At 46.0% G+C, this 24,572-nt stretch overlaps 1 protein-coding gene across 7 annotated transcripts in view; it reads left to right on the top strand.

The window, feature by feature from the left end:
- The window catches only part of KCNQ2 (potassium voltage-gated channel subfamily Q member 2), a 117,423-nt gene that overhangs the window by 69,346 nt on the left and 23,505 nt on the right, over positions 1–24,572 (top strand). For 3 of the 7 annotated variants that reach the window (XM_039499121.1, XM_039499120.1, XM_039499123.1), the window contains exons 7-12: positions 469–564; positions 3,207–3,301; positions 9,330–9,359; positions 14,835–14,903; positions 17,013–17,042; positions 22,660–22,713. In XM_039499121.1, coding sequence (XP_039355055.1) covers positions 469–564; positions 3,207–3,301; positions 9,330–9,359; positions 14,835–14,903; positions 17,013–17,042; positions 22,660–22,713 — 374 coding nt within the window. Of the gene's footprint in view, positions 1–468; positions 565–3,206; positions 3,302–3,559; positions 3,627–9,329; positions 9,360–14,834; positions 14,904–17,012; positions 17,043–22,659; positions 22,714–24,572 lie in introns of those variants that run through there. The other 4 variants (XM_039499124.1, XM_039499122.1, XR_005587923.1 and 1 more) reach the window with 3 other exon arrangements.

Raw genomic sequence — 24,572 nt, 5'->3', positions numbered from 1 at the left:
CAAAATAAATACAAATATTTGGGCAACTGAAACCATTGGCCTTGTTTTTGTCCCTAGATAGTCACAATCCAGTGATAGTGCCATTTCTCGCCCCTTGTCCACTGGGGAGATTTTATTAAGCTACCACAATCATTTTTGCACACGTTTGGGAGTTCATTGCAGAAAACTGCTTTTTTTCTTGATGGAGCTGCAGCACTGGGTGAACAGTTTACACTTTATTGCAACACCTGAGAGAAGTAAAGCATTTACCCCCAGACTCCATGTCACACAGTCATAGCATTTTATGGTGGGTGGAAATTATTAGCTTAGGGAGAGGGGGAGTACGCCATGATCTCAATGGGACAGAAAATGAGAAGAGAACACATCAGAGGAGAGAGCGAGCTGTCAGGGTAGGGCTATCACAAACTCAACCTTTCAGAGCAGGGCTAACGCATAGATTACTCTAAATGGTGTCGTTCTTTCTTCCAGGGCATTTTAGGTTCTGGCTTTGCCCTGAAGGTTCAAGAACAGCATCGGCAAAAGCACTTTGAGAAGAGGCGAAACCCTGCAGCGGGCCTGATTCAGGTTAGCAAACAGTGCCCCGATCCTGACGACACAGATGTGCTGCATGAACTCCTCCGATGCCAGCAGCTGCTCTGTCTCAGCAGACATTGCAACCCAGAGATGACAGTCCAGGGTGGCTGGGTTTTTTGTCTGTTACATTTAGGTATCGGTAACGATACCTGGCTAGGAATGAACTGACACAAAGGAGCCACGTCTATCTGGACGGTTTCAGCAGAATTGCTTCTGATTAATTGTCTTGAATGAAGGGAGATCTTTTTACACTCATAGAATTGAGAGGATTCCTGGGCGGCCAGACAAGGCACCATGCAGGCAGGTGCTGCTCATGTTCTCTCCACTTAGCTCTGTCACTGCATCTCCATCTGCCCTCCTGGAGCCTGGAAATCGCGCCCTGGGGGAAGTGACTATGTGTCTGCTATGGGCTAAGCTGAGACTGGCACATTCATTCCACTCCTGGCCTCACCCACAGTTGACTCGACTGGTCAGGTCCTCGGTCCCTGCTCTGGCTGCTTTCCACAGCCTCAGGCAGAAACCTCCCCTAATGGGACAGCCGAAGATTCCTGCTGGCAAAGAGGCTCCACATCGCCTACATGTAGGGGGTGGGGAGGGGTCGTCCCATGGCTGGGGTGAAGTGACCAGAGCTCTGCCTGGGCGTCAGCTGGTGCAGTGGTCCCTATGGGGTCATTTTGGCCCCCAGCCAGTCCAGAATTGGGGAACAGAAAGGTGGCTTCTTCACCCCTGCTCAGCTCAGCTGATGGTCTAGCCCCACGTCTCCAGTGTAGAAAGACCAGTGTAAAAAAAAAAAAAAAAAAGCCACTTTGTCTCCTCCAGGTACGGATGCTGTTTCTAGTTAGAGTATTTGAAAGTCATCCTAGTGCAAAGTAAAGAGTTGCAGGTGCACTTCCCTCTCCTTATAAGGTCTTCTTCATTGTGGGCCTTGCTTAATTCCCATCACAATCGATGGGAGTCTTCCCATGGACTTTCTTGAGCTGTGGAACAGATCCTAACCCTCAGTCTAACCAGCCTCCTAGGAATTGACACATAGAGTCCATCTACACTGCGAAAATAGACCCATGGCAGCTAGTCTCCGAGCTCGGGTCAACTGAGGGGCTCTGAGGGCTCGGGCTGCAGGGCTCAAAATAGCAGTGTAGACATTCTGGCTTGGGCTGGACATTCTGGCCCTGAAACCCAGCAACCCAGAGCTCAAACGTCTACACTGCTATTTTTAGCCCTGTTGTGCAAACCTTGTGAGCTCAAATCAGTTGACCCAGACTCTGTGTCTCACTGGTGCCGGGGGAGGGGGAGATTTGCAGTGTAGACGTACCCTTTATTCTTGCACTGAAGAATACTGCTAAGGCATGAAACAGTGCAAGTGACACGTTTTAAGAACATTACAGGAGGGAAATGAACCCAAGGGACCAACATCTGGGACTCAAGCAAAGGAAACTTTATATTAAACTGTCTCAGACGAATCGTTTCCAATTCATTATTCTTTGAGACTCTCTGGAGGAGGAGGGAAGGTGGCATTTTGAGGCAGCTCAAAAGGTGCTAGACAGCAGGCCTGAAAATAAATGCAAGGAAATCATCCACAGGATGACAGCAGATGCTGTCAGCCAGTCTGGGGGGAGAAACGACAAAATCCAAGCTGATTTAGTTAATACATGATGCAGACAATTCATTAATTCAGCCTGTTTTCCCCAAATTGGTTTTATGCAAAGAGAAAATTTCTGTGAATGTGATGCTGCAGTTGGGAGCATTTTTTGATGGAAACAGATGTCTGTGCATAAGGCACTATTGTAATCTAAGTAATAGTCTGCTATTGCAGCAGTAAAGCCATAGACAGTCAGGTCTTCCAGTCTACAGGGAGACCCTGTTCTTTAATAAATAAAACCCAGCAGAGCAGGAACCCAGTGAGAGCTGCCGCTTCAAGGCAGAGGGTCTGATTCAGATCTCAGTCACTCTCATAAATCAGGTGTACCAGCGCTGTTGGAGTCGATGGAGATGCACCAATTTAAGATCAGAATCAGACTCAAAGAGTGGATCTGTGACAGACTGACTCGGTGGGTTTAGGGAGCGGAAAGGCTCTTCAGCTACTAGACTGAGCTACTTGTGAGCCATGCAATCCTTTCACTCAAAAACTTTGATGTATGTTCCAGCTGAATGGAAATTGACTATCAGGATGGTGTTCTCTGAGAGTCTTGAAGGGTCCGATTTCCAGAGATGCTGAGCACCCGCAGCTCCCCTTGACTCAGCTGGGGTTGTAAGCACCAGTACTTCTAACCATCAGGTTCTAAGACTTGGTTGTTTGTTTTATTTTGTTTTTAACGTAACCAGCCACAGAGCGAGGGCAGCATTTTCAGAGGTGGGTGCCATGAGCCAGGGATACAGCTTCAATTTTAAACTGTTTACTGAGCAGCAGTACAAATCATTACTGTATATTTTCACAGGCTCATCGCCTGGTCATCGCTTTTAAAAATACTGGTCTGAATCAACGGAAGAACCCTTCCATTAGCAGCTGGCTAGCACTCTGGCCCTCTGATGAATCTGCTGATCAGATTTCTCTTGCTGTGGATTGGAGGGCTGGGGTGGGAAGGACAGTTATAGCTGTTTTTCACTCACACGTACAGCTCCCTTCTCCTCCACAGGCTGCTTGGAGGTTCTATGCCACCAACCTCTCTCGAACTGACCTGCACTCTACTTGGCAGTACTATGAACGGACAGTCACCGTTCCCATGTACAGGTACCTGCTTTAAACCCCTTCTTACAGGTTCCTGTTTCACAGTGCCAATGACTCCATCCAGCCCATTCATTTTTTATATTAATTAAATGCATTTTTTTAAATTTGATTTGAAAAGCTTGCAAGAGCTGGTGTAATTTTAAGTTTCTTTTTGGGGTTCTTTTGTATTTATTTTTTGCTTTATTTTAATGTCCATGATATTAATTTTCTTTTGTGTGTGTGTTGTCGTTTTCACCTTTATTTTTCTGTATCCATTGGTAGTTGCATTGTGTTGTGACAATTGCTACGGCAGTGTGAAGACTTCCACCAGAGCAGCCTTGGAAAGTAGGTAAATGCGTCCTTTGCCTTGCCATGCAGATCTTAGTTCTGAGTTGCCTTGTCATGTCGTTGTAACCAGATTCTAATGGGTCTTCTGCCTTTCAGCAAACCTCTGCTCCCATCTCTTGACTGGTCCAGACATTCTCCCACAGTGCAGCACTTAGTTTACTGCTTACTTGAGTTGTGATTGGCATTCACAGGGTCTGGCAGCCTCCTCTGATTCCACCTAGACTGGTGGGGTAAAGAGAGGATGAGGGCCTGGGACAGCCACGTTAATTTTTATTGTCATGGTTCTCAGTCAGAAATTAAACAGAGCACACGTCTCTCTCTGGGGGCTTGAATGAGGCAAAGCCTCCCCTTCTGTGTCTCCAAATATTGAGACCGGGTAATTGCTTGCAATAGGAGGGAAATGGCAACCCAAGATTGATGTTGATGAAAAGAACAGTCATTGCAGCCTTCCCTGCAAGTGGACACTTTCTGACAGTCATGGCACCAGGGACACACTGCTCCCAGCCTGAAACCCATGCTTGCCTTTGTGACATCGGATAACCGCGTCTCTCAGACTGATAGCAGAGACATGTCAGTAGGCAGGACTGCCGCAGCCCCAGTGAGTTCTCCTGCATCTTCAAGAGGAGAGCAGCAGAAAAGTTTGTTTCCAGATAACTGGTTTGGATGCCCAGGCATCTTCCATAGCTCTGACGCCGGGCGGGTATACAGCTTATTTAAGACCTGAGGCTTGACCCATCCTATCAGAGGCCTGCGGATAAGTTTGACTTCCCAGCTTTGCCAGTATCAGACCTATAGGAGAAACTGCTTGTGTATGTAACAGCTCTGCCTGCATCCTGAACTGACCCTGCAGCTCACCCTGGGTAGGGGGGCAGTCTAGGGTTGCCAGGAGCCCAGCTGGCAGTGCCATCGTGCTGTCACACGGCCCGTCTGGGTCCCCATACACAGCAGGCAGGGCTGCAGATGCTTCTCCTGGCAGTTGGGAGGAGCTGTGGTGCCTGCTATCCAGGAGGAGGAGGAGGCAATCGGCAGGGACTGAAGGGGAAGGGCTCAAGGAGTGTCATCATGCTCTCCCAGCCAGCCCCCACCTACCCCCCTCATTCTCCAGGCAACTCCCAGCCTCCATCTGTCCCCAGCCGCTCCTCAGACAGCTCTCAGGCCTCACCTCTAATCCAGGCCCGAACCCCACACAGCGCCCAGCCCACTCCTCACCCACCAGCCAGTCCCCGCACAGCCCTCTCCCCTACCCCCCCCCACGCCCTCCAAACAGCCCTCAGCCCCCATCCTTCCCCTCACAATCCCCAGACGCTGTCACTTCCCATACAGCTCTCAGCACCTACCCACCAGCCATCTTCTATGCAGCCCCCAGCTGATGCGCTGATCCTCAGTCCCCAGAAAGCCAGCAACAGCCCTGCCCCATGGCCAGGCAGCAAATGGGCCAGATCCCTCTCCCCGCAACTCACGTCACTTGCAATTTCTCCCAAAGGGGGAAAATTCAGATTTCCAGGTGCACTGCCCCTCCCTCCCACCATGAGTAGCTCCACACACCTGGGAAAGACTGAAGAGCTGCAAGAAATAAATCTGATTTGCTTGGCCACAGGGCAGCGACCACATCTGAATGGCATCCGTGTCAGTTTGGCATGATTTCAATGGAATGGCCTCTTGCTAATACTAAGGCAGCCCTTGAAGCTTAAATGACCCCAGTTAGAGTGGGGATAGCTGGAGAGTGGCATTCCCTTCAGGATGGGACTTGCAGATGCACTGAAATTCCCTAGGAAAATCCCAGGAAATCCCCAGGCTGAGGCATGATGCCCTGAAGAGAAGCTCACAAAAATAAGGATCCTTTTCAGCAGTCCCGCTCTGTCCTCTGCACGTGGCGAAACAGACCGTGCTCCCCCGCCCCCACAGGCAGGCTCCACAATATGGCAACGCCAAGATGTGGGTTTTTTTTACGGATTTCCCTTGATGCCAAAAATAAAACTGAGTGTCATTTTACACATCCAAGGCTTAACGTGCACTGCCTGACCAGGCAGCATTGTGCATCCCTGTCATTTTAATGTGCTTACCTGGAGCTACACAGGACGGTCTGTGATGCTGAATGAATCAACCGGGTTAGTTTCACTGTAGGAATTGATTGATGGTGCCAGCTGTTGTCTTGTCATTCTCACTGTTGGGCATTGAGACAGCTCACGGATTTCTTATTTACCCCACTAGAGAATAACATGGTACAGTATTGGAACGGGAGGTCTGTTACCCCAGGGAGGAACTGTCAGACAGTAGAACTGCCTATTAGAAATCTAAATCTGTTTCTCTTCACCCTGATTATTGGTGCGTGTTGGAATCCTAGCAGACAATCCGAATATGGTTCCTAGGGTGGGTGGGCCTGTCAGAAACCCTGCAGCCAGTCTGTTGATCCATTTTCAAAGTCCACTGGAACTCACGTTACTATTATGGTCAGCAAGTTTTGCACCGGATTCATTCCCTATGTTTATTTCTATTAGCTGAAGACATTTATGAACCACCTTCAGTGTTTTATTTAAACAACCTGTTTTCCAATAGCATTGCACTCATTCATTGAGTCTCTCCCTCCCGTCTCCTTGCCTTTAATTGAGGGTAAATAATTCCTGCTGAAGTCAGCTCTCAGCGAGGGTGAGGGCATTGGATCTGATCCAAAGTCCGTTGTGATCCGTGGCAGCACAGCCCTTGGTTTCGGTGGGCTGTGGATCAGGCCTGGAGGCTGTTTGAAAGAATAAGCCTATGGTCAGAGCCGGACATACAGTGAAACCCTTTCCAATGACTATTTGCTGAAGCAATTGACCTGTTAAAATCGTTGCATCACGTGGACCACAAGCTGAAATTCAGGTGGAACGCTAATCTGGTCTGTTAAATGAAGACCTTTTGGATGCATTGAATTGAAATTTAGCCTATGAAAGAGTAGAGCCATCTTAAATAAAACCCCCTCAGGGATGAGAGTTACTCGTGGTGGGTGGGGGTGGAGGGTTGATGCAAGTCAATTAAGCACCGTTTGAGGGACAACTGCATGAGCTGTGATCCCTGGAGGAGGTGTCACCACTAGTCCTGCACAGGCTGGCCCAGAGGGTGGAGCTGGAGGTGACTAAGGGTTGGGGACATTTGAATACGTGGGTTCACTGGCTATCATACCCCTCACAAATGGTGGCCATTATTGAGTCTCTGGGGCTGAAGCCCAATGCATTTTCCCTGCGATGGGGAGCGTAGATTTTGTCTCCAATTCACTTTCCTCTCCCACCTAATTTCACCTGCATCAACCCTGATTATTGTGCTGTGTGCAGGTACAGTGAATGTCACTCAAAAGGTCAAAAGAAAACCATGTCCTACCAATATGTTACATATGGCCTAAGCCACATATAGTTTGGAGCCAGATCTGAATGTGGAACAAGATCTGATGAACTTCCCCAAATGGCAGGTCTGCATGTCTAGGGATTTGGTTTGCACCTTGTTAATGCTTAACAGGTTTCGATTGTACTACAGTTTCTAAATGTAGCAATACTGTCATTACTATGAAGTCCCACATAACACCATATCCAGGGGAATATGTATGATTGGGAGGTTATAGACATGGGACTGGGAGCCAGGACAGCAGAGTTCTGTTCTCAGCGCTATCCCTGGCTTGTGGTGCGATCTTGGAAAAGTCATTTACGGTAACCTCTTCATAACAAAATCTCCGACTGTAAATGGGGATTATAAACCTGGCCTCAGATGGGTGTCGGCAGTATTAATAAATGTTTGTAAACCATCAGAGATCCTCTTATTATAGCTGCTAAATTGACATGTTCAGAGGTGTGCCATTTAACCAAAATTACCATGATATAAATGAACCACCAGAGTGCTGCTGCATAATGTGCCCGAGACGCTGGATAAAACACTGTGCCAGCAAAGCTTCATTTGTGCCAGGGGTGAGCCCTGGCACCTCTGGGCCTGGCAGTTAATAGCCCCCTGGCACCTTTGGGCCTGGCAGTTCATAGTCGGCCCGGCCCAGCCCCGCCCCAGGCACCTCTGGGCTGGGCAGTTCAGAGCCCCCCAGTGCCTCTGGCCACATCAGTTATTAAAGTTAACAAAATTGCTTGTGCCCTGGCACCTCTTTCATTACAAATTGAACACTGGGTGTCAGTGTCACTCATCCGATGTGGTACATCCTCTGAAATTCTCCTGGATGCTGCACAGAAACATCAGTAGCCGTCCACAGTGAATGATTTAATGTATGGGGTTCACTCTATAATGTATCACCTCCCATGTCAATATCCCTTGAAATCTGTTAGGCTAAGCTCAGTACAAATTGTTTTTTTTCCTCCTTAAAAAAAAGAGACAGGGGGTTAACTTTATATTCTGGCTGTAGCTTTCATCACACACAAAGGCACAGTGTCTATTCTGCCCTCTTCTACACACTTCCCTAAGGAATTCATATGTTATTTCAAACTGCCGAATGAAATAAAAATGTAAGTCACTTGTGGCATGGCACATGGCCTGAAATGACACAGGACAGCCCTGCTGTGGGTTACCTCTGCTGTAATCTAGCGGATGCATAAGTCTGTTTTGGAAGTGGGTATGGGGAAGTGGGTATTTCCTCCGCGTGGTAAGTAAGTTGTGGTGACTGGTACCTTGGCACAAAGCAGGTAGGTTGGCATTGACACATCTTTTGCTCACATTGTACTGCTTATTCCTCAAGAAGTAGCTGTCAGCAGGAGCCCTATGACACGGGTTTACATGTCTTCTCGATGTTGCTCCCACAAAGAATGGATTGTTTCATACTGGAAAATGATTACGTACGCCTTGGGGGAACAGCAGATTTCTCATTGCAGTGACCTACTGCACTAGAGTTAGGCTCACTTCTTTTGGGAGGATATTTTATTCCCTAAGAAAATCTACAATTGAACCCTTACACTCAAAGCATGTCAGTACCACGTGTGAAACATATGGATACATGCCAATATTGAGTCTTCATAGAAAAGCACATTGTAATGGACATTTATGCATGTACATGCTTATACACCCAGACGTCAGAAACTTTTGTGTAAATTTGTAACCAGATTTGTTTAAAAGGACTGTGTCCATCACCACCAGTTATAACGATACCCAGCTCTTGACTGCATTATTATCCCTGATGGGAATGCTCTCCCTGTGTATTGGCATTCAGAGAGTATAAATCAATGGCCGCTAGAGATATGCTTATGGTATGGAATTAGTGTAGGTCCTCTGAACCTCATTCTCGGATACATTGAACCCAGGAGCTATGCTTCTGGAGAGGTACCTCATTAGTCAGCATTTCAGAGTGAGGATATCATGTGATTCCAGGAAGAGGCCCCAACTTTTTGCTGACAGAGTGTAACAATTCCCCCAGGGAATGTCCTCAAAAGGTTGGAGGTTTCTACATTTTTGCCTCAATCTCTTTTGCCCACCTTTGCTTTCTGAGCAAACGCTAGACTAGCCATTATTGAAAGTGATACGGATATGCAGCAATTTGTAGTCCTACTGAGGTTGGGAATGCTGGAGCCAATTCAGATTTGCCAGCCACCCATAAGCCTGATTCACAGTACACCTGCTTATTGAAATACAGGTAGCTCACATGCTAATTTTCTTTCTTCTGTTTCTTTTCTCCCTCTCTCCACCCCTTTTGCTGTTTTTCTTTCTCTGACCCCTTTTGTTTTCTTTGGTGAAAACACTTGAAAAGCTCGCAAACGCAAACCTATGGTGCCTCCAGGTATGAATTGCATGTGAATCTGAAACCATGTGTTATGTCACTCCTCCTTCGTCTGGGACCGTAACACGCTAAGCCTGTAATACAACCAACCCCCCGATTTTTGTTGTTGTTGTTTTTTAAAAAAAAGCTCAAAAATCAGCCTCCCTGCTCAGCTGTTTGTAGGCTAATTCCATACATCTTCATCAACAGTCTAGCTGGTGGTTTGCACAAGAGTTGGGAAACTGTACATCTAAGTGGCAATGTCAGGAAGGAGAACAGGAGGGTTTCTCAATGAGCTTGGTTTTCTTAGCTCAAGTTATGAGCATCTTCAAATTCATAGGACAGTTAACAAGAAAACTCCCTGTTCTTTTCTGCCCTTTTCCCAGCCTTTTTTCTTATTTCCATCTCTCAACTTTTCCTCTCCAACCCTCTCTTATCCCAATCCACGCTTTGTTGTAGCAGCTGTGGCCGCTAGCTACCAATGAAGATATGTTAAACCGAAATGACTGGTTTTGACCGCACCTGACAGCCTGTGCTGGCTTTTGAAAGGGCAGTTTAACCTCAACAAGGTTTATAAGAGTTATTGGCAATTCAGTAGGTGGCGCTTTTCCCTCTGAGTCAGAGCTAGAGCTGAGCGAACTGTTTGCAATAAATAATTCATTCAGTGAGTCTAACCTTTTGGGGTCGTTCAGGTTGAAAGGATCTATATATGATACATGTAAAAGATTTATTATGAATAAATATGATCTCAGCGGCTACTAAAAGTGGATTTTCAAATCACAGGGATATGTTAAACATGAAGAAATCCCAAAGGAAAGTAAATACTTATTTTAAGAAGGAGAACAGTGATCACCTATTTGCTGCTTTGCATTTCAAAATTGCAGGCCTGATTCTGTTCTCTGTTACGACAGTGTAAATCTACATAAACTCCATTGATGTCAATCTGATTGAAGGCCTGTTTTTCCAAACCCAGTCTGAGTTTTTGCAGTTGCACATTTTACAGCCACAGTGAACTGCAGTCACATTTTTGTCCCTGCAGTTAATTTACAGGAAAAAAAGCAACAATGAACTGCAGGTACAGAGTTGTAGATATACTTCACTGCGGCACGGAATGGAAGCTCAGTTTGAAAATCAGGCCTTTACTCTCGTATAGTTGAGACAAAAAACTGGCCTCCTGTTTGCAGTCCATAAAATAAAGGTATTTACAAACTTCCCGAAGTTGGAAAATTTATGAAGAGCTGTTCAGGTCAGAGCCACAGAGTCATACTTCAGAAAATAGTTTATTTTACAGGACACATACTTCACCTCAATTGTTATATTTTAGCCATTTGTGTACAGACTTACTACTCTACAATTACAGACCAACTGCCTGGTTATTTCTGTCCTGAATGCCATATAGGCTATTGACTTCATTGGAATAAGGATCAGGCCCCTGTAGCTACAGTACATAACAATTTTGCAGAGACTAAGTGGAATTTAAATAAGAAAACCCTATGCAAGTTACTGGGCCCAAACTTCCGCCAGCATCAAATTGGCCTTCAACTTTGCGTGTGCACTTCTGCCTACCCTGACGACAGTGCCCAGAGTACCCATATTTCAGTGCAGAATGAGTCTATGCATTTTTGCAAGCAGAATCAGTTGCATACGCAAACATGGGCATGCAAAAATCAGGGACTGCAGCTGAAAATTCATGTGCATACAATGCCAGATCCTCAGCTGGTGTAAATCAGCATAGCTCTAGAGACACCAACAAAGATCCGGCTCATAGCACCCAATTCTGAAAGCCTTACTCACACGAGTAATTCCATTGAAGTCAATGGGACTGATTGTGTGAGTAAAAGCTGTAAGATGGGGTTCCTCATCAATTTTGTGTATATCATTCTCTGTCCCATAAAGACAAAACCACAATGCAAAGGAGGGTTCATTGCAAGTGTGGGTTCCTCTCAGAGACAGGACTTGCTGCATCTTGGGCCTCTCACGGTACCATGCTGTCCACCCAGCTCTGACATCCACTTCTTCTCATCTCTCTGTTGCTCAGTCTTTCTCACTCCCTGGGGCTGCATTATGAAATAATGACTATCAGTTCTGTGTGTGTGTGTGTGTGTGTGCGTGCGTGCGCACTGCCTTGTTCAGCTCTCTTCCCCGTGTTGTGTTTTGCGATGGTATTGTATTTTTTTTGTGTGGAGGGCTTTGAGGCATGAGAACCCTATGGTCCTGGCTCTGTTATGCTTGAATATTTGTGCTTCCAGCAACAGTAATTTTGTGCTCTTTGCTGGGGTTAGGGATTGCCTGATGTTAGTGTTGTGTTTCTTGTGATGTATCAACAAGAGCAGGGTGGCCAGTTTGATGAGAAAGATGAGACGAGTCACTCTGGAGCCACAAGTACAAACCCATGGAGCCTGTGCAGCGAGCAGCAGTTCTAACAGTTGCTATGTTGGGTACCATGAGCTCTGTGTAGTAGTGTACCTTGGTGCGTGCATCCTCTTGCCTTGCTGGTCTTTAAACATGCAGCCTTCAAGCAAGTGAAACGAACGTTGGGATAAGAGAGAGAAAATGTCAAACGCCACAATCTCAGGTTCTTTTCCACGTCCTAGCACAAAACACAACACCCTACTTCACACACAATTCTCTTCCACTTGAGCACATTCAGGGGACCTCTGTACTGCAGCTGGGCGCGTGCCTCCCAACCTGGGTGGACAGACCCACTCTAGCTCAGCTTGAGCTGTGCACTAAAAATAGCAATGTGGGACTTTGCAGCTCTGGCAGTAGCGTGGCCTAGCAGCCTGAGTACAAGCCCGCCTGACCCCCGGGGTCAAGGGTCCCAAACCTGGTGCCCACGGACGCCATGGCGCCCGCGGGGGCATCTAAATGCGTCCGCGTCCTGGCCAGCAGTTGAGCATCGAGTGGCAGCCAGCAAATCCCTTGTCCCGCGCCGCTTACCGCAGCCCCCATTAGCCCGGAGCAGCAAACTGCGGCCAGTGGGAGCCGCAATCAGCCGAACCTGCAGACCCGGCAGGTAAACACACTGGCCCACCAGGGGCTTTCCCTGAACAAGCGGCAGCCCCAGTTTGAGAACCGCTGCTTTAGGTGGGAAAAAAAAAAACCTGGCTGAGAGATGTAAGAGGAATGTGGCTGTGCAGCTCTGTAAAGGAAGCCAGGCCAAATTTTGAGGCCCTATTTTTATGTCAACCTCTTTAGAAACTTTGTGATCACCTCCATTTTGTGCACCCAATAACATTCACTGAGTAGATCATTGTGCTTTTAAATGTGAGTTCTGTACATGCAGCACACATGCTCTTGTAATCATGTGTTCAGTCAAGCAAGACCACTGAAAATGCTGCCCTTATAATTTAAACCTGCTGAAGAACCCTGTCCATAATTATGCCCTGCTTTGTTCCAAGATTGTCTGAGCAGGTGCATAAGAAACATGGGCCAGTGTCTATGACCAGTGTGATAGCTTATCTGGGAAGAACAGGTGCATCCAATCCATGTGGAACATCTAAGTGCTGTAATGCTTCTTGCCCTGTAATGAGTAGACATCGGTCCTGCAGCTGCTGACAGCTAATGCAGAATCTCCTTTACTTGAAGTGTCGAGCCCAGTTTTAGATCTGAACTGCTGGGCCATATCATGCCCTTGCAGGAGACACCTCACGGTTCCTGCTCTTTTTGCCAGGAGTCTGGATGTGTCACAGAAGTGGCCATCCGAGAGAGCATGGTGGGGGAAGGTGCAGCTTGCTTCGATGCTCTGCCCTCCTTAGTTGCTAACTGCACTGATGTTCTGATGTTAGGAACTGCCCTCCCCTACATGCTGCGAGTGGCACATTTGTCAGCTGCCATGTAGGAGGTGCTGTATATGTTGAGGAGGGGGCAGCAGTCCAGAGTGGGTGACTCTCCTTTGAATGAGTATAAATTCCTTGCTGTGCTGCCTTTGAATGCCAAGAGCTGCTTAGGGTCTGGCTAGCTAGGGCTTGTCTACACTACTACCTAAGCCAAGGTAATGTACGTCGTTCAGGGGTGCGCTCCTGCCAACAGAGCTTCCGCCTCTCATTGAGGTGGAGTAATTGTGTCGACAGGAGAGCGTTCACCCAGCGACATAGGGCGTCTTCACCAGACGCGCTTTGTCAGCGCAGCTGCACCAGTGTAGCGTGATAGTGAAGACAAGCTCTTACACCCATTCCAGGCTTAGCTAGCTAGGATCTGGGCCCATTTATTTCAGACGAGTATAAATATTTTGAGACTTGTCACAGGCAGGACGGAGGGTTATCTGTGCTGATTTCTTGACCTCCAGGAAGACATGCTGGAAGGAGCAGTTTCAGATATTGACAAGGACACATCAGGGTAGTGCAAAGAAAGTTTCAATAAGCATCTGGATTAATCCCATCAGTCCCTGACCCTGAGCACAGAGTCCCTGAGCAGACGCTTGAGTGGATGCTGCTCTTTCCAGCCAAGTGTGTCTTTTACGGAGACGAATCCCGTCTCCCGACATTTCCAGTCTGCTTCTCTCGCAGTTGAGAACTCAACTGTGAATATCAACGTAAAACATTTATAGAGCCATCCTCAGATCCCTACAGGTTTCATGAACTCACAGTAGCACTCTTTCTGCCCGTTACATAAACGTCTCTCCGACGCTTCTGCCAGCTGACATAAGTGTGGGCAGCACAGTTAATACCTGCCGTGCCATTGCAACTCAGTGGGTTTTATGTTGTTAGAAAGATAAAGCCAGAGAGGCAGAATTTTTCATGAACCAATGGATGATCAGGGTGGTAGGGTCAGTCTCTTGTTCGGTAAGTTTCAGATCACAGATGAGGAAGAAACCTCAGTTCTACCCTAAGATACAAGGCGTATCATACATTTATTTTGTCTTCACCGGGACTGGACACATGAAGTATGAATCAAACATTCAACCAAATTCAAAGCTGGACCGAGCATTTGTTTAAAGTTTTCAAAACTGCTGCCAGTTTCCTTGGATACTCGCAGCCTCTGGGAGTCTGTCTCCCCTCACACTGTAAGGTTCTGCCTCTTCCTCCAGGATACCCCCAATTTCTGGAGTTCTGCCCCCTGGCAATAGGACCACACAACACTGTACTTTGAGTTCTGCCAGCCGTAGTCTCTGGGGCCTGCATGGAACCTCTAACAAAGTAGGACCAACTGCTAAACAACATGCTATAAACACCTGCCTTGCCAAACGTAACAGTACTGTATAGGAACGCTGGCCACTGCTCAACTTCGGAGAGTTTAGAGATACAAGAACGCCGACGAAATTTCTCTCTCTTTCTCTCACTCTCCTGCTATCTCTCCTGCACCTACCTTTGGGCACTTTGAAAAGTGCCCTTAGAGGTCCAATCCCCGTTCGTTCTCCCCAAGCCGCCCAGTGTTTGCAAACCTCGACACGAAGCTCAGGTTGGTTGAAAGTAGGTGGGTGGGGAAGTTCCCGCGACAGGAAGTTGTGATGTTGTCTCTGCCTGAACGTCACCGTTTCTCATTTTCTCACTTTAGACTCATCCCACCTCTGAACCAGCTGGAACTCCTCAGGAACCTGAAGAGCAAATCGGGACTGACTTTCAGGTTAGCAACAGAGCTGGGAGAGCTCAGAAAACACCCAGCTGGCAATCCAATTTCCTTTCTTCCTTCCTTCCTTCCTTCCTTCCTTGGTGTGTGCACAGCCCTGGAGAATTCTGTGTATCTGGATGCTGCCATATAACGGGTTACATGGTGCCTTGGCACCCATCCCTCTCCCCAGGTGATGCTTGTAAATTCCTTTGCTAGACCCTTTCCTACATCATCTTCTATTAAACATCGTCTGGGTGTTCAGCTGACAACAGAAAGAAATATGTCACGAGGTAAAGCCTGGCGTTGATTCCTGTAGTTGATGTAGATAAGAGATACAGGGCCTGATTCGCCTCTCACATACACCAGGATAACTCCACTGACTTGGGTGTAGTTACACCCAATTTTCACTGGTGTGAGAGGAGTGTTAAGCCCAGCCTGGAGTCAGAGTCCTTACTTAGCATGCTGCTCTTTCTGCAGCCCAATAAATCCCTCACCTCCGCTGCTCCCTCAGAACCAGGAAGGTTGAATTAGTAACCCAGAAATGGAAGGGACGTTCACTGGGGTCTGTCTTCCCCCAGCCACAAAGCTTGGACGCTATTTGCGGATTTATTTTTCTTTCCTTAACTAGCCAGGTGAAAAACTCTAGCCAATGGATATTAATCAATGTAAATCAGAAGCATCCAACTCATTTTTGATAGGCCCTCTATGATAAATTAGAAATGACCACACCTGGAAGTACTGTCCCACTGCAATTTATATCTTCAGAGTGAGTTTTGGGGGGGGTCCCCTTGTAATTTTTTTTTTAAACAAGGCTCCCTACCCGAGTGGACTGTGATCCCCTACAGAGGAGGGGTCCCTGGAAGGTACAATACTGCACTTACTAAGAGTGGTTCCTGCTTTGGCTACCTGGCCAGACTGAGCAAAGTGGTGAAGGGGGTTGGGGCTTTTCAAGACCTCGGGAGTTCTCTCATGTTTCAGAAAATTTGCTAAAGCATCAGGAGCTTAACATGCCTGATTAAAGGACTTTACAATTTGTATATTTAATCCTATGATTGGGCATGGCTCCTGGCTTGTTTGTAAATGGCATCTGTGTTATGTTCCCCCTGGCCTTGTATCATGGCTGCTCTCCTTCTGCTCAGGGGAATTTAGATGGGACTCTCTTCAGAGCTCATCAGTACCACTTTTTAACTACCTAAAATGGTCACTGCTGAGTAGAGCCAGGCCCAGGAGATCTGCATTTGTATTTCCACTAGCATTTTAGGAAATCTGTCCCTGGATTTGCAGCAGAACTTCCCCAGAGAAATCTGGTGTTCTGGCTCTTTGTTGAGTGAGGCAAAATGGTGTTAGAGCTAGGTCCCTGATAGGCCAGGTTTCTTAAGTTTAAGAGAGAGAGAGCCTGCCTTCCCTGTCACAGCTTCACCCAGAACTGGTTCTTGAAAGAAGCAGCCAATTCTTTTTATCTTACTTGTTGAGCCCTGTTTGGCTTCTGCCTGCTCCCAGCCCTTCTAGCTGCAGGAGGACCAAGTCTCATTGGTTCCACCGTCAGCTGACCCTGGGAGATCTCTGTAGATAATTCCTGGAGGTCCAAACTCACTTTTTGTCATTTCCAAAAGGACCACTTTGTAGAGAGGGGTGTGCAAAGGTTGGACAGGGCCTCTGGTAGGGGGCAGCAAATGCCGGCTACACCCCATCACAGTCAGTTCTATGCCCAAGAACTGAAAGAAAAGTTTATGAAAGGTCTGTGAAAGTCCTGGGGAGTTGTTCAGAAACAAACTCGGGGCGGGGGGCAAATTTTCAAAGGAGCATGACCATTCGCTGTCCCGCATTGCTCATGCGAGTGGTGTAACCGCGGGGCTCCATAGGAATCTGTGTGCACAAAGAGGTGGGTTTTGTGACTTTTTGACCCTATACGTCTCGTGTGTCTCCTCCCAAGGTGGTGTGAGTCTGCGGCTATGTTCTCTCCAGTCCGGAAGCCCCAGGAGTAAGTGCTCCATGCCCTCCCTTCTATCCACCTCACTTAGTTGTACTGTTTGGTACTGTCCTTGCGTTATGTTTTAACAGTGAATGCAGCAGCATCCTTCCTACCTGACACCACTGATAATGTACTATTGCTTCTGTTTAAAGGAAAGAGCAGCAGCCTGAGCCATCACCCAGGTCTGTATCACTGCCAACATGCCATTCCCATGCTTTACATGTACGTGAGAGTGCGCACACTATGTATGCCTGTAACCAACAAGGAGCTGAGCGCCATTAAAACCAGCATAGTGGGTTGTACGTGCTTGTTCTGTGCTGTGGAACATGTCTCTGTGTGTCATACATATATGTAATGCTGGGCCTTAAATCAGATTTTCCTTCTTTGCAGTATACCGTGACTATATTTTGTAGCTATGTGTATGGATAGTGTTTAAGGGGGTTGTGCTGGCAGCAGATGAAGTTTGAGGTGTGTCAAATTTGCCCTCAGAAAGGTATTGTCACAGGCTGATGTCTTCTGAGTTTTTGGCAAATGAGTGTCCAGGATACATGGGAAAAGGGGACTGTTTTATGCCTCTTTTTCCTCCGCCTGTTTCCAGAATCCGGGAGCTGAAATAACAATGTAGACCCAATTTTAACACTTTATGTTCTGTTCCCCTGCCACTGCACGTCCCATGACTGAAGCCCAAGCCTGGCTCTGCCTTTCTTTCAGCCCCTGTACCAAAAACCAGAGCATGTTCAGCCAGACACCCTCAGAACTCTCCCAGGCCGTGGAGTTAGGAGAAATGGAGCATTGCCTACGTCCACTGGCCCTCCATGCCATGCAATCGCTTTGTACCTCAACAGCTCCAAATACTTCCCAGCACTCCCCTGTTAGCCCTTCTTGCCAGAACCCGTTGTGTGCAATAACTGATTATACTCTACGGACTCAATCCCATAGTTCAGAGGTTGGCAGCCTCTGGCATGCGGCTCGCTAGGGAAAGCACCCTGGCAGGCCGGGCCGGGCCAGTTTGTTTACCTGCTGCATCATCAGGTTTGGCTGATCACATCTCCCATTGGCCGCGGTTCGCCGTCCCAGGCCAATGGGGGCTGGGGAAGCGGCGCGGGCGAGGGATGTGCTGGCTGCGGCTTCTCACCACCCCCATTGGCCTGGGACAGCGAACTGCGGCCAGTGGGAGCCGCGATTGGCCGAACCTGCCGATGCGGCAGATAAACAAACTAGTCCGGCAGCTGCGTGCCAGAGGTTGCCGACCCCTGCCGTAGTCTTTACTCATTGACTTCAGGTGGAGTTTTGCATGAATAAGGAAAGCTTCAAGATTTGGCCCAATATAATTAAAGAGCACAGGCATACATTTTATACCTGTTTCAAACCATCACTGCAAGATACAGAGGATGCCATTAGCATGATTGGCAGCAAGTACTGGAACTGAGGAATCACCTAAAGTAGGGTACGCCTCATTGGATCCCAGATCTCTCTGCCTTAGAGCTTGCTGAATAATGTATGCGACCGATGTTTTTGCATGCTAGCGGTCAACTAGAGCTGCTGGAAAGTTTTAGCATAAACAGATTTTCCAGTGAAAAACGGGCGAGGGGGAAATGCTGATGACAATTTTTGAGACAAATGTTCCTCATTTTCCATCCAGCTCAACCTAGTTAATTGCATTTCAGTATCCTACCACTTCTACTTGGCAGTAATTTCAGGTTGAGTTTCAAACCGAATGTTTTTAACCTTCCACCCCACCCAACTTAGTTTATGACCTATATATGTTAAGAAGGAAATGCTGTTGGATCTAAACACTTCTTGCAGATCACTAACATTTTAAATATAACAAGACAGTTGTTAGACATCCAGAACTGTCTAAGGATGGTGTTCCTGTATCTGCCGCACCTTTCAATCTAAGGGCTAGAAACAAGTTAACTTTTCCCTGGCACAAAATCCAGTAAAGGATATTTAAGTAGATAAGGTGCCAGCTAAGAGGATTAAGTGCCCAGCTTTACTGTTATTTCCACTTTATCTCCTTCCTGTCACTCATCTGAGCTTTTCTGTGCATGTAGGATCTCCAAAGTGCTCCATCCACAAGCTGCCAACTAAATCTAATCACCAACATCATGTTTTCACAATTCAGACCTTATTTCCTCCTGCTTTGAGGCCTAACCTTGTGCAGTGAGAAGGAATGAAACCTCCCGTCCTCCATTCCACTTCAAATATCATCAGCAAGGAAAACAACCCAGGAGTGCTTTCCTGGAAGAGACCAAGCGTGAAATCTTGGCCCCTGTGCCAATGAGTCCAGTGGAGCCAGGATGTCATCCCAAGAATCTGGCTAATCTGGTCTCCTGTCTCTGCCAGTGGCATATGTTGTATGCTTCAGAGGAAGAATTAAAATCCCCAGACTGCACCTAGTTGGGCCATGCAGAAGAATCTCTACTTGGTCTCGGCCAAGGTTCTGTTCAGACCCTGAAGTCTGAGGATTGAAAGCCCTTTGTGATTTTATATTAGCCTGTGTAACTGTAACTGCAGATGCTATTCTCAATCAGAGAAGCATTTTTCTTTTAACCTCACTAACATCCTGCAGCAGTAAGCTCCACAGGTTAATACACGTGTTAAAATAATATTTGTTAGTGGTTTTAATTTTTTCCCTTTTAATGTATCCAGCACCCTTTTGTTCCTATGTTAGGGGAGAAGGTAAATCGGAGTCGCATAACTGGCCTTTTCTTTCCTATTCATTATTTTCTATAACTTCCTCACCTGTCTCCTTTCCAGACTCAGTTTTCTTAGTCCTTATAATATTCCCCTCATGCTTCTCATCATTGTTGTTGCCCTTCTAGGACAGTGGCTGCAGGGTGTGCTGGTGACTTTTATAATAGCATTAAAATATTTTCCATATCGTTCTCAATAGCCTCCTTAGCGCAGCCAAACCTTTCCCCCCAATATTTTGCTAGAGCAATAATCCTCCCTTCCAACCTCATTACTCTGACGCTGCTGCAGAACTGATGAAGGCACTTGACAAAGATCAGCACATCTTCCTGCTTGAGGGCTGAAATTGTCAGCACTCTCAGTGCTCATAAAGAAACTCTTTCCACTCAGATAGATGTCAGGACCCTTTCGGAACAGACCCAATACCCTTACATTGAGTAGCACTGGAAGGTCTCATAGAAGCCAGTGTATACTCTGCAGGACGACGCCCCTAATTTCATATGCAGTGCACTTACGCCCACAGGGATTCAATTATTAATGTATTTATTATTTGTATTATGATATAAGGGCTCCAATCATGCATCAGGGCCCCACTATGCTAGGGGCTGTCCCGAACTGACAGTCATGGCCCCTTCACACATAATGCAGTTACACTATTTGGGGTTATCCTATTACTGTCTAGCACTCTAATATCTTTTTTTTAATGACCAAGGGAGGTAGTTTATTTTGCCTTGGATTTGAATTAGGCATCGCAGCTTGGAGATGGGTTTTGTCTTTGCCATTTCTCTGTTTTGTTTTACACTCAAACTTGTCTGCATTCATCCCGTGACCAAGCGCTGTGAAGTTGTTTGCTGATCAGCTATTAAGAAACATAAGCTCATTTCTCCGTGACCTGCAGTGCAGGTTGTGATGGACACAAACCATGCTGGTATTTGGCTACATTTTTTTTTTTAACTCCTCATACAGTCTGCTCTGTCGCAAAGTGCTTTGGGTGCTGTCTGTCCATCTGCATCGCAATTGGCTTATGCCAGGGGTGGGGGAGCAGCGCTCTTCACGTCCTGATGGCTGACCTCCACAGGGTAGCTAGCTATGCTCACTCTCTCTAAAAGCGCACACGTCTCTTGTGTCTCACTCAGTGTAGAGATGGAAGTCTGGCCAGCCGGCTACCCTGTCTGATAGCCTCAGGGGAAGCCGAAGGGATGTGGTGTGACTTTCTCGCTACTCCTACTAAGCAAGGCTTACCGTTCAGAGAGGGTAATGGGATGTGATTATTCACATACTAATCAGGCTGGAAATTCAGTGTGGCAAGTTGTCTCTGCTTATTTTGTCTTCTGACCAAAGTATTAAGGGGCGCATGTATGGCTTAGCTAGGGTTGTGGAGATTTCTATGTGAAATATATGTCAGATGTTCTTTAAAAATGATTTGTTGAACATCTATAGGCATCTGTGATGAGATTTATGCCCTTCCTTTTGTATTTTTCAGGACAGGATCAGGCAAACTGAAAACAAAGTCAGAGTGCAAAGAAACAGAATTCTAGGGAATTGTAGAGTTAGAAGAAGCAGATTACATGCTCCAGCATGAGTTAGGGTCACCTGAGATTGTATAAATAACCCTAGCAACCAGTTTAAAAGGTCTCCATCAAGCTGTAGATTGTGGTTGCCCATCCCACTTCCATTGAAATCAGAGAGAGTTTTACCATTAACTTGAATGGGTGCAGGATTGGGTCCCTCTGCAATATATTTATTTAAAAAAATATATCTGTGTATATATCTATATATAATATTAGACTGATATTGTTATTAAAACTGGTGTCAGATATTCATGCTGTGACTGTGTGTAATCTGGGAATAATCAGTGGCCATAATGGGGGCTGATTATTTGAAAAGATGGGACTGCTACTTTCTTTAGAGACTGAAAAGGAGATTAAGAACCCAAGTAACCAGTGTGTCTCTCCGAATCTGTGCATGCTGAATATTCTCTGTCTATGAGGTTATCTACAGAGCCCAGCAGTATGGCTATGCAGGCAGCTAACCTGTCACTTGGGCTCTATGTGGGTGCAGGGTCTGTCTGCACTGAACTTGTTGCAGAGGCCTTCCAAGTCCTAAAGAAAGAGAGGGTGGATTCCATTTGAACTTGCCCTGGCTGCTACAGAGCAGAAAGAATTTTGCAAATTCCTTCTGTTGCCAAACACGAGCTCCTCAGGCTGCCAAGTTCAAATTTAAGAAAACGGGGGGAAATTTAAATATATTTGCAAAGTTGTCTAGTAATGCTTGAGCACAGCTGTCAGTGGGCTACCTCGTAACCTTTTTGCAAAGAGAAGGCAGCTCCGTGTCAAGGGAACCCTATCTTGGTGAATGGCTAACAATATGCAAGTCCCTGAGCACAGAAAAGAGCGTGATCCGGGTCAGATTCATGGGAACTTTATTGATTCATTAACAAGTCCAAAACTGCCTTCCTCCCACACACACTTTTTTTGGTCCAGATTTGCAAGTGATACGAAAAATGGATTTTGTGAATTTTGAAATTCCAATTCCTTAGCCTGGGGGGATTTGCCACATTCCACTGATGTGGGTTTTTAACACCTAATTTCACATAGCACTGTGGCAAGCAGAGAAGGAGCAATTCATTAATCACTAAATACTCGGAAGAAGAGAAATAAACCCCTTGAATGGCTTTGCAGGAAAGTTTTTATCCTAGGACATTAACGTGGACTCCACATGCTTGGGGAACTGAAAAAATCAGCTATTAAATTTATTTACAAGAAATTAAGGCGGGACTACTTTTTTTCCAAGCAGGTGGTAGGCTCTATCTGCCAGACTCATTTTTTTAGTAAAGTCAACAGTTGGTGAAGTAATGCAACCAACTGAGTGCAGAAGGGGTCATTCCTAATAGCGGGTCATTCCTAATTTACTACAGAACAATTCCTTTCATTACTCTCACTGCAACAAATAAAACCCATTTTTTAATTAAATGGTCAGATATTAATATCCCATCACAAACTCAGCCATCAAAACAGCCTGTCTTTTAAACCTAGAAACGATCATCAAAGTTTCCTGTTTGGCATTTGCTTCCGGGTCTAATCTTTACTCTCCCCTCATTTCCAGTAAAAGCAAACCATGCAGAGAGTCACTATGTGGATGCTGCTCAGGAAACTCTAGGTACCACGGGAAATGCGTCGCACGGAACTAATCTAAAGCTGCACGGCTCATTCTCTCTCTACCCTGCTACCACCCGTTCTGATCACTTCGCTGCTTAATAGAGGTACTAGATGAGTAAAACAAATTGAAGAGCCTCCCCATGTCCTTCTCTGAAATCAAAGGCTTTCTCGTTTTCCAAAAATGCGGCACACAAGAATCAACAGAAGCTGGGGAAATGTGTAATGCTGACACTGGATATGGGCTAGCAAGCCAGAGACTGGTAGCAATGAAGGAGGCCAAGAACTGAGCTTAAAATAATGCTGGAAAATAGAACATTAAAAAAAAAACCATTCATCATCTCTCTACCCCACCCTAAGCTACAGGGAACCCTTCCACAGTTAATTGTGTATTATAAAGCAATACAAATTTAGTAACAGAAAAATCACCAGCTCTCCACCTCCACTAAACATTGTTCCTTTGGCTCTCTGAATCCCTGTGAATGGGCCTTTCCTAATCGTGTGGCATTTGGAAGCATGGCTTGCCTATCTAGCACCTCTACTACGCAGCTAGAGAAGGACTAATCTTCAACCTGTTATAATCGACATAGGAGATATATTGTCTCTCCTATTGTGGGCATATCTCCTATTTGCATTAAAAGTGATCCTGCATATAGGTCGAGTGAGGAATAAATAGATAGACTTTAGAGTCTTATACACACAGTATCTTTTATCAAGGTGACAGCTTGACTGCTAACCATCTTCAAAGACTTCTCCCAAACTTGTGTTCCTTGACACACTTGTCTGAGGATCCTAAAGAATTTCCAGTGTCCTTTTTCTTTTCTTGACATATAAATATGTCCATTATTCGCCTGTTCACATTAGATTCAATTTCCCCCTTCCCCAACACTGAATTTATAGGCAGCCAACAAGTGCCTTGTGGTTGAACAACTAATCCCCAGCATTTGCATGCTTTGAATAGTGACAGTGAATTCCCATGTATTTCTTGCAATGAGTGCAGGATCACAAGCACAGGGGCAGCAGGGAGCTGAGTGATGCAGCATGATTGTGACATGGGATTTATGCATGCTCTTTTTGGAATCCATTTTAATCCTCAAAATCACAAGTCCTTGTGTCTTTGTTAGAAAGCAGCTACAGTAGAGTTTTAAAGAAATCTCTCTGGTTTTCTCAATGAATTATTCCACCCTGTATATTTTTTTCCTTTATTGCTATTGTTTTTATATGTATATATATATATACACCTGCCATGAATGGATAGCTTCTAGTTTATCTGAGAATATTTTTATATACCAAAAGCTCAGAATCAGAGGTAAATCCCATGTCTGAATGGGTGACAAAGGGGAAGGTTCACAGAAATCAATTCTCCATAGTGAGATACTTCTGTAGCTAAATGAATAGCCAGAATCTTCATATGGTCTCCCACTGTATGTTCTGGCCGTTCTATGGCTCCCCTGGAGTTTATATTAGGATTGTCTGATTTAAATATCATTGGTGCATGGTCAGTTACATAGAGATTACTTAAATAGCTCACAAAAAGTCTGCTTCAAATTAGAGGTATTATTAATATATTTCTTCATTCTGAACATTTAAATTTTATCTTATCTTCAATGTTCCCATCTACCAGTGCCGACTTTTCTATCCTTGGAGGTGTGTGTGTCTAGCTCCTCCTTTGTGAGCACTGATGGTGTCAGTTGCTTAATTTTAGGGCTCTTTTTGGCACCTATTAATAATATTAATAACACTTCTTTCTTGCCTGTCGTTGCACAATACCGCCTCCTGGAAAACTGGAAACTCTGATCTTCTCTTGTTTGTCTTCTGACATTGGCGTCAGTGGCCAAGTGAATTTGTATGATTTCCTAGGGA

This window comes from Mauremys reevesii, linkage group 13 (genome assembly GCF_016161935.1).
Source record: "Mauremys reevesii isolate NIE-2019 linkage group 13, ASM1616193v1, whole genome shotgun sequence".
Lineage (NCBI taxonomy): Eukaryota > Metazoa > Chordata > Testudines > Geoemydidae > Mauremys > Mauremys reevesii.
Note: the sequence above shows the minus strand (reverse complement) of the source record. Positions and strands in the feature narration are given on the sequence as shown.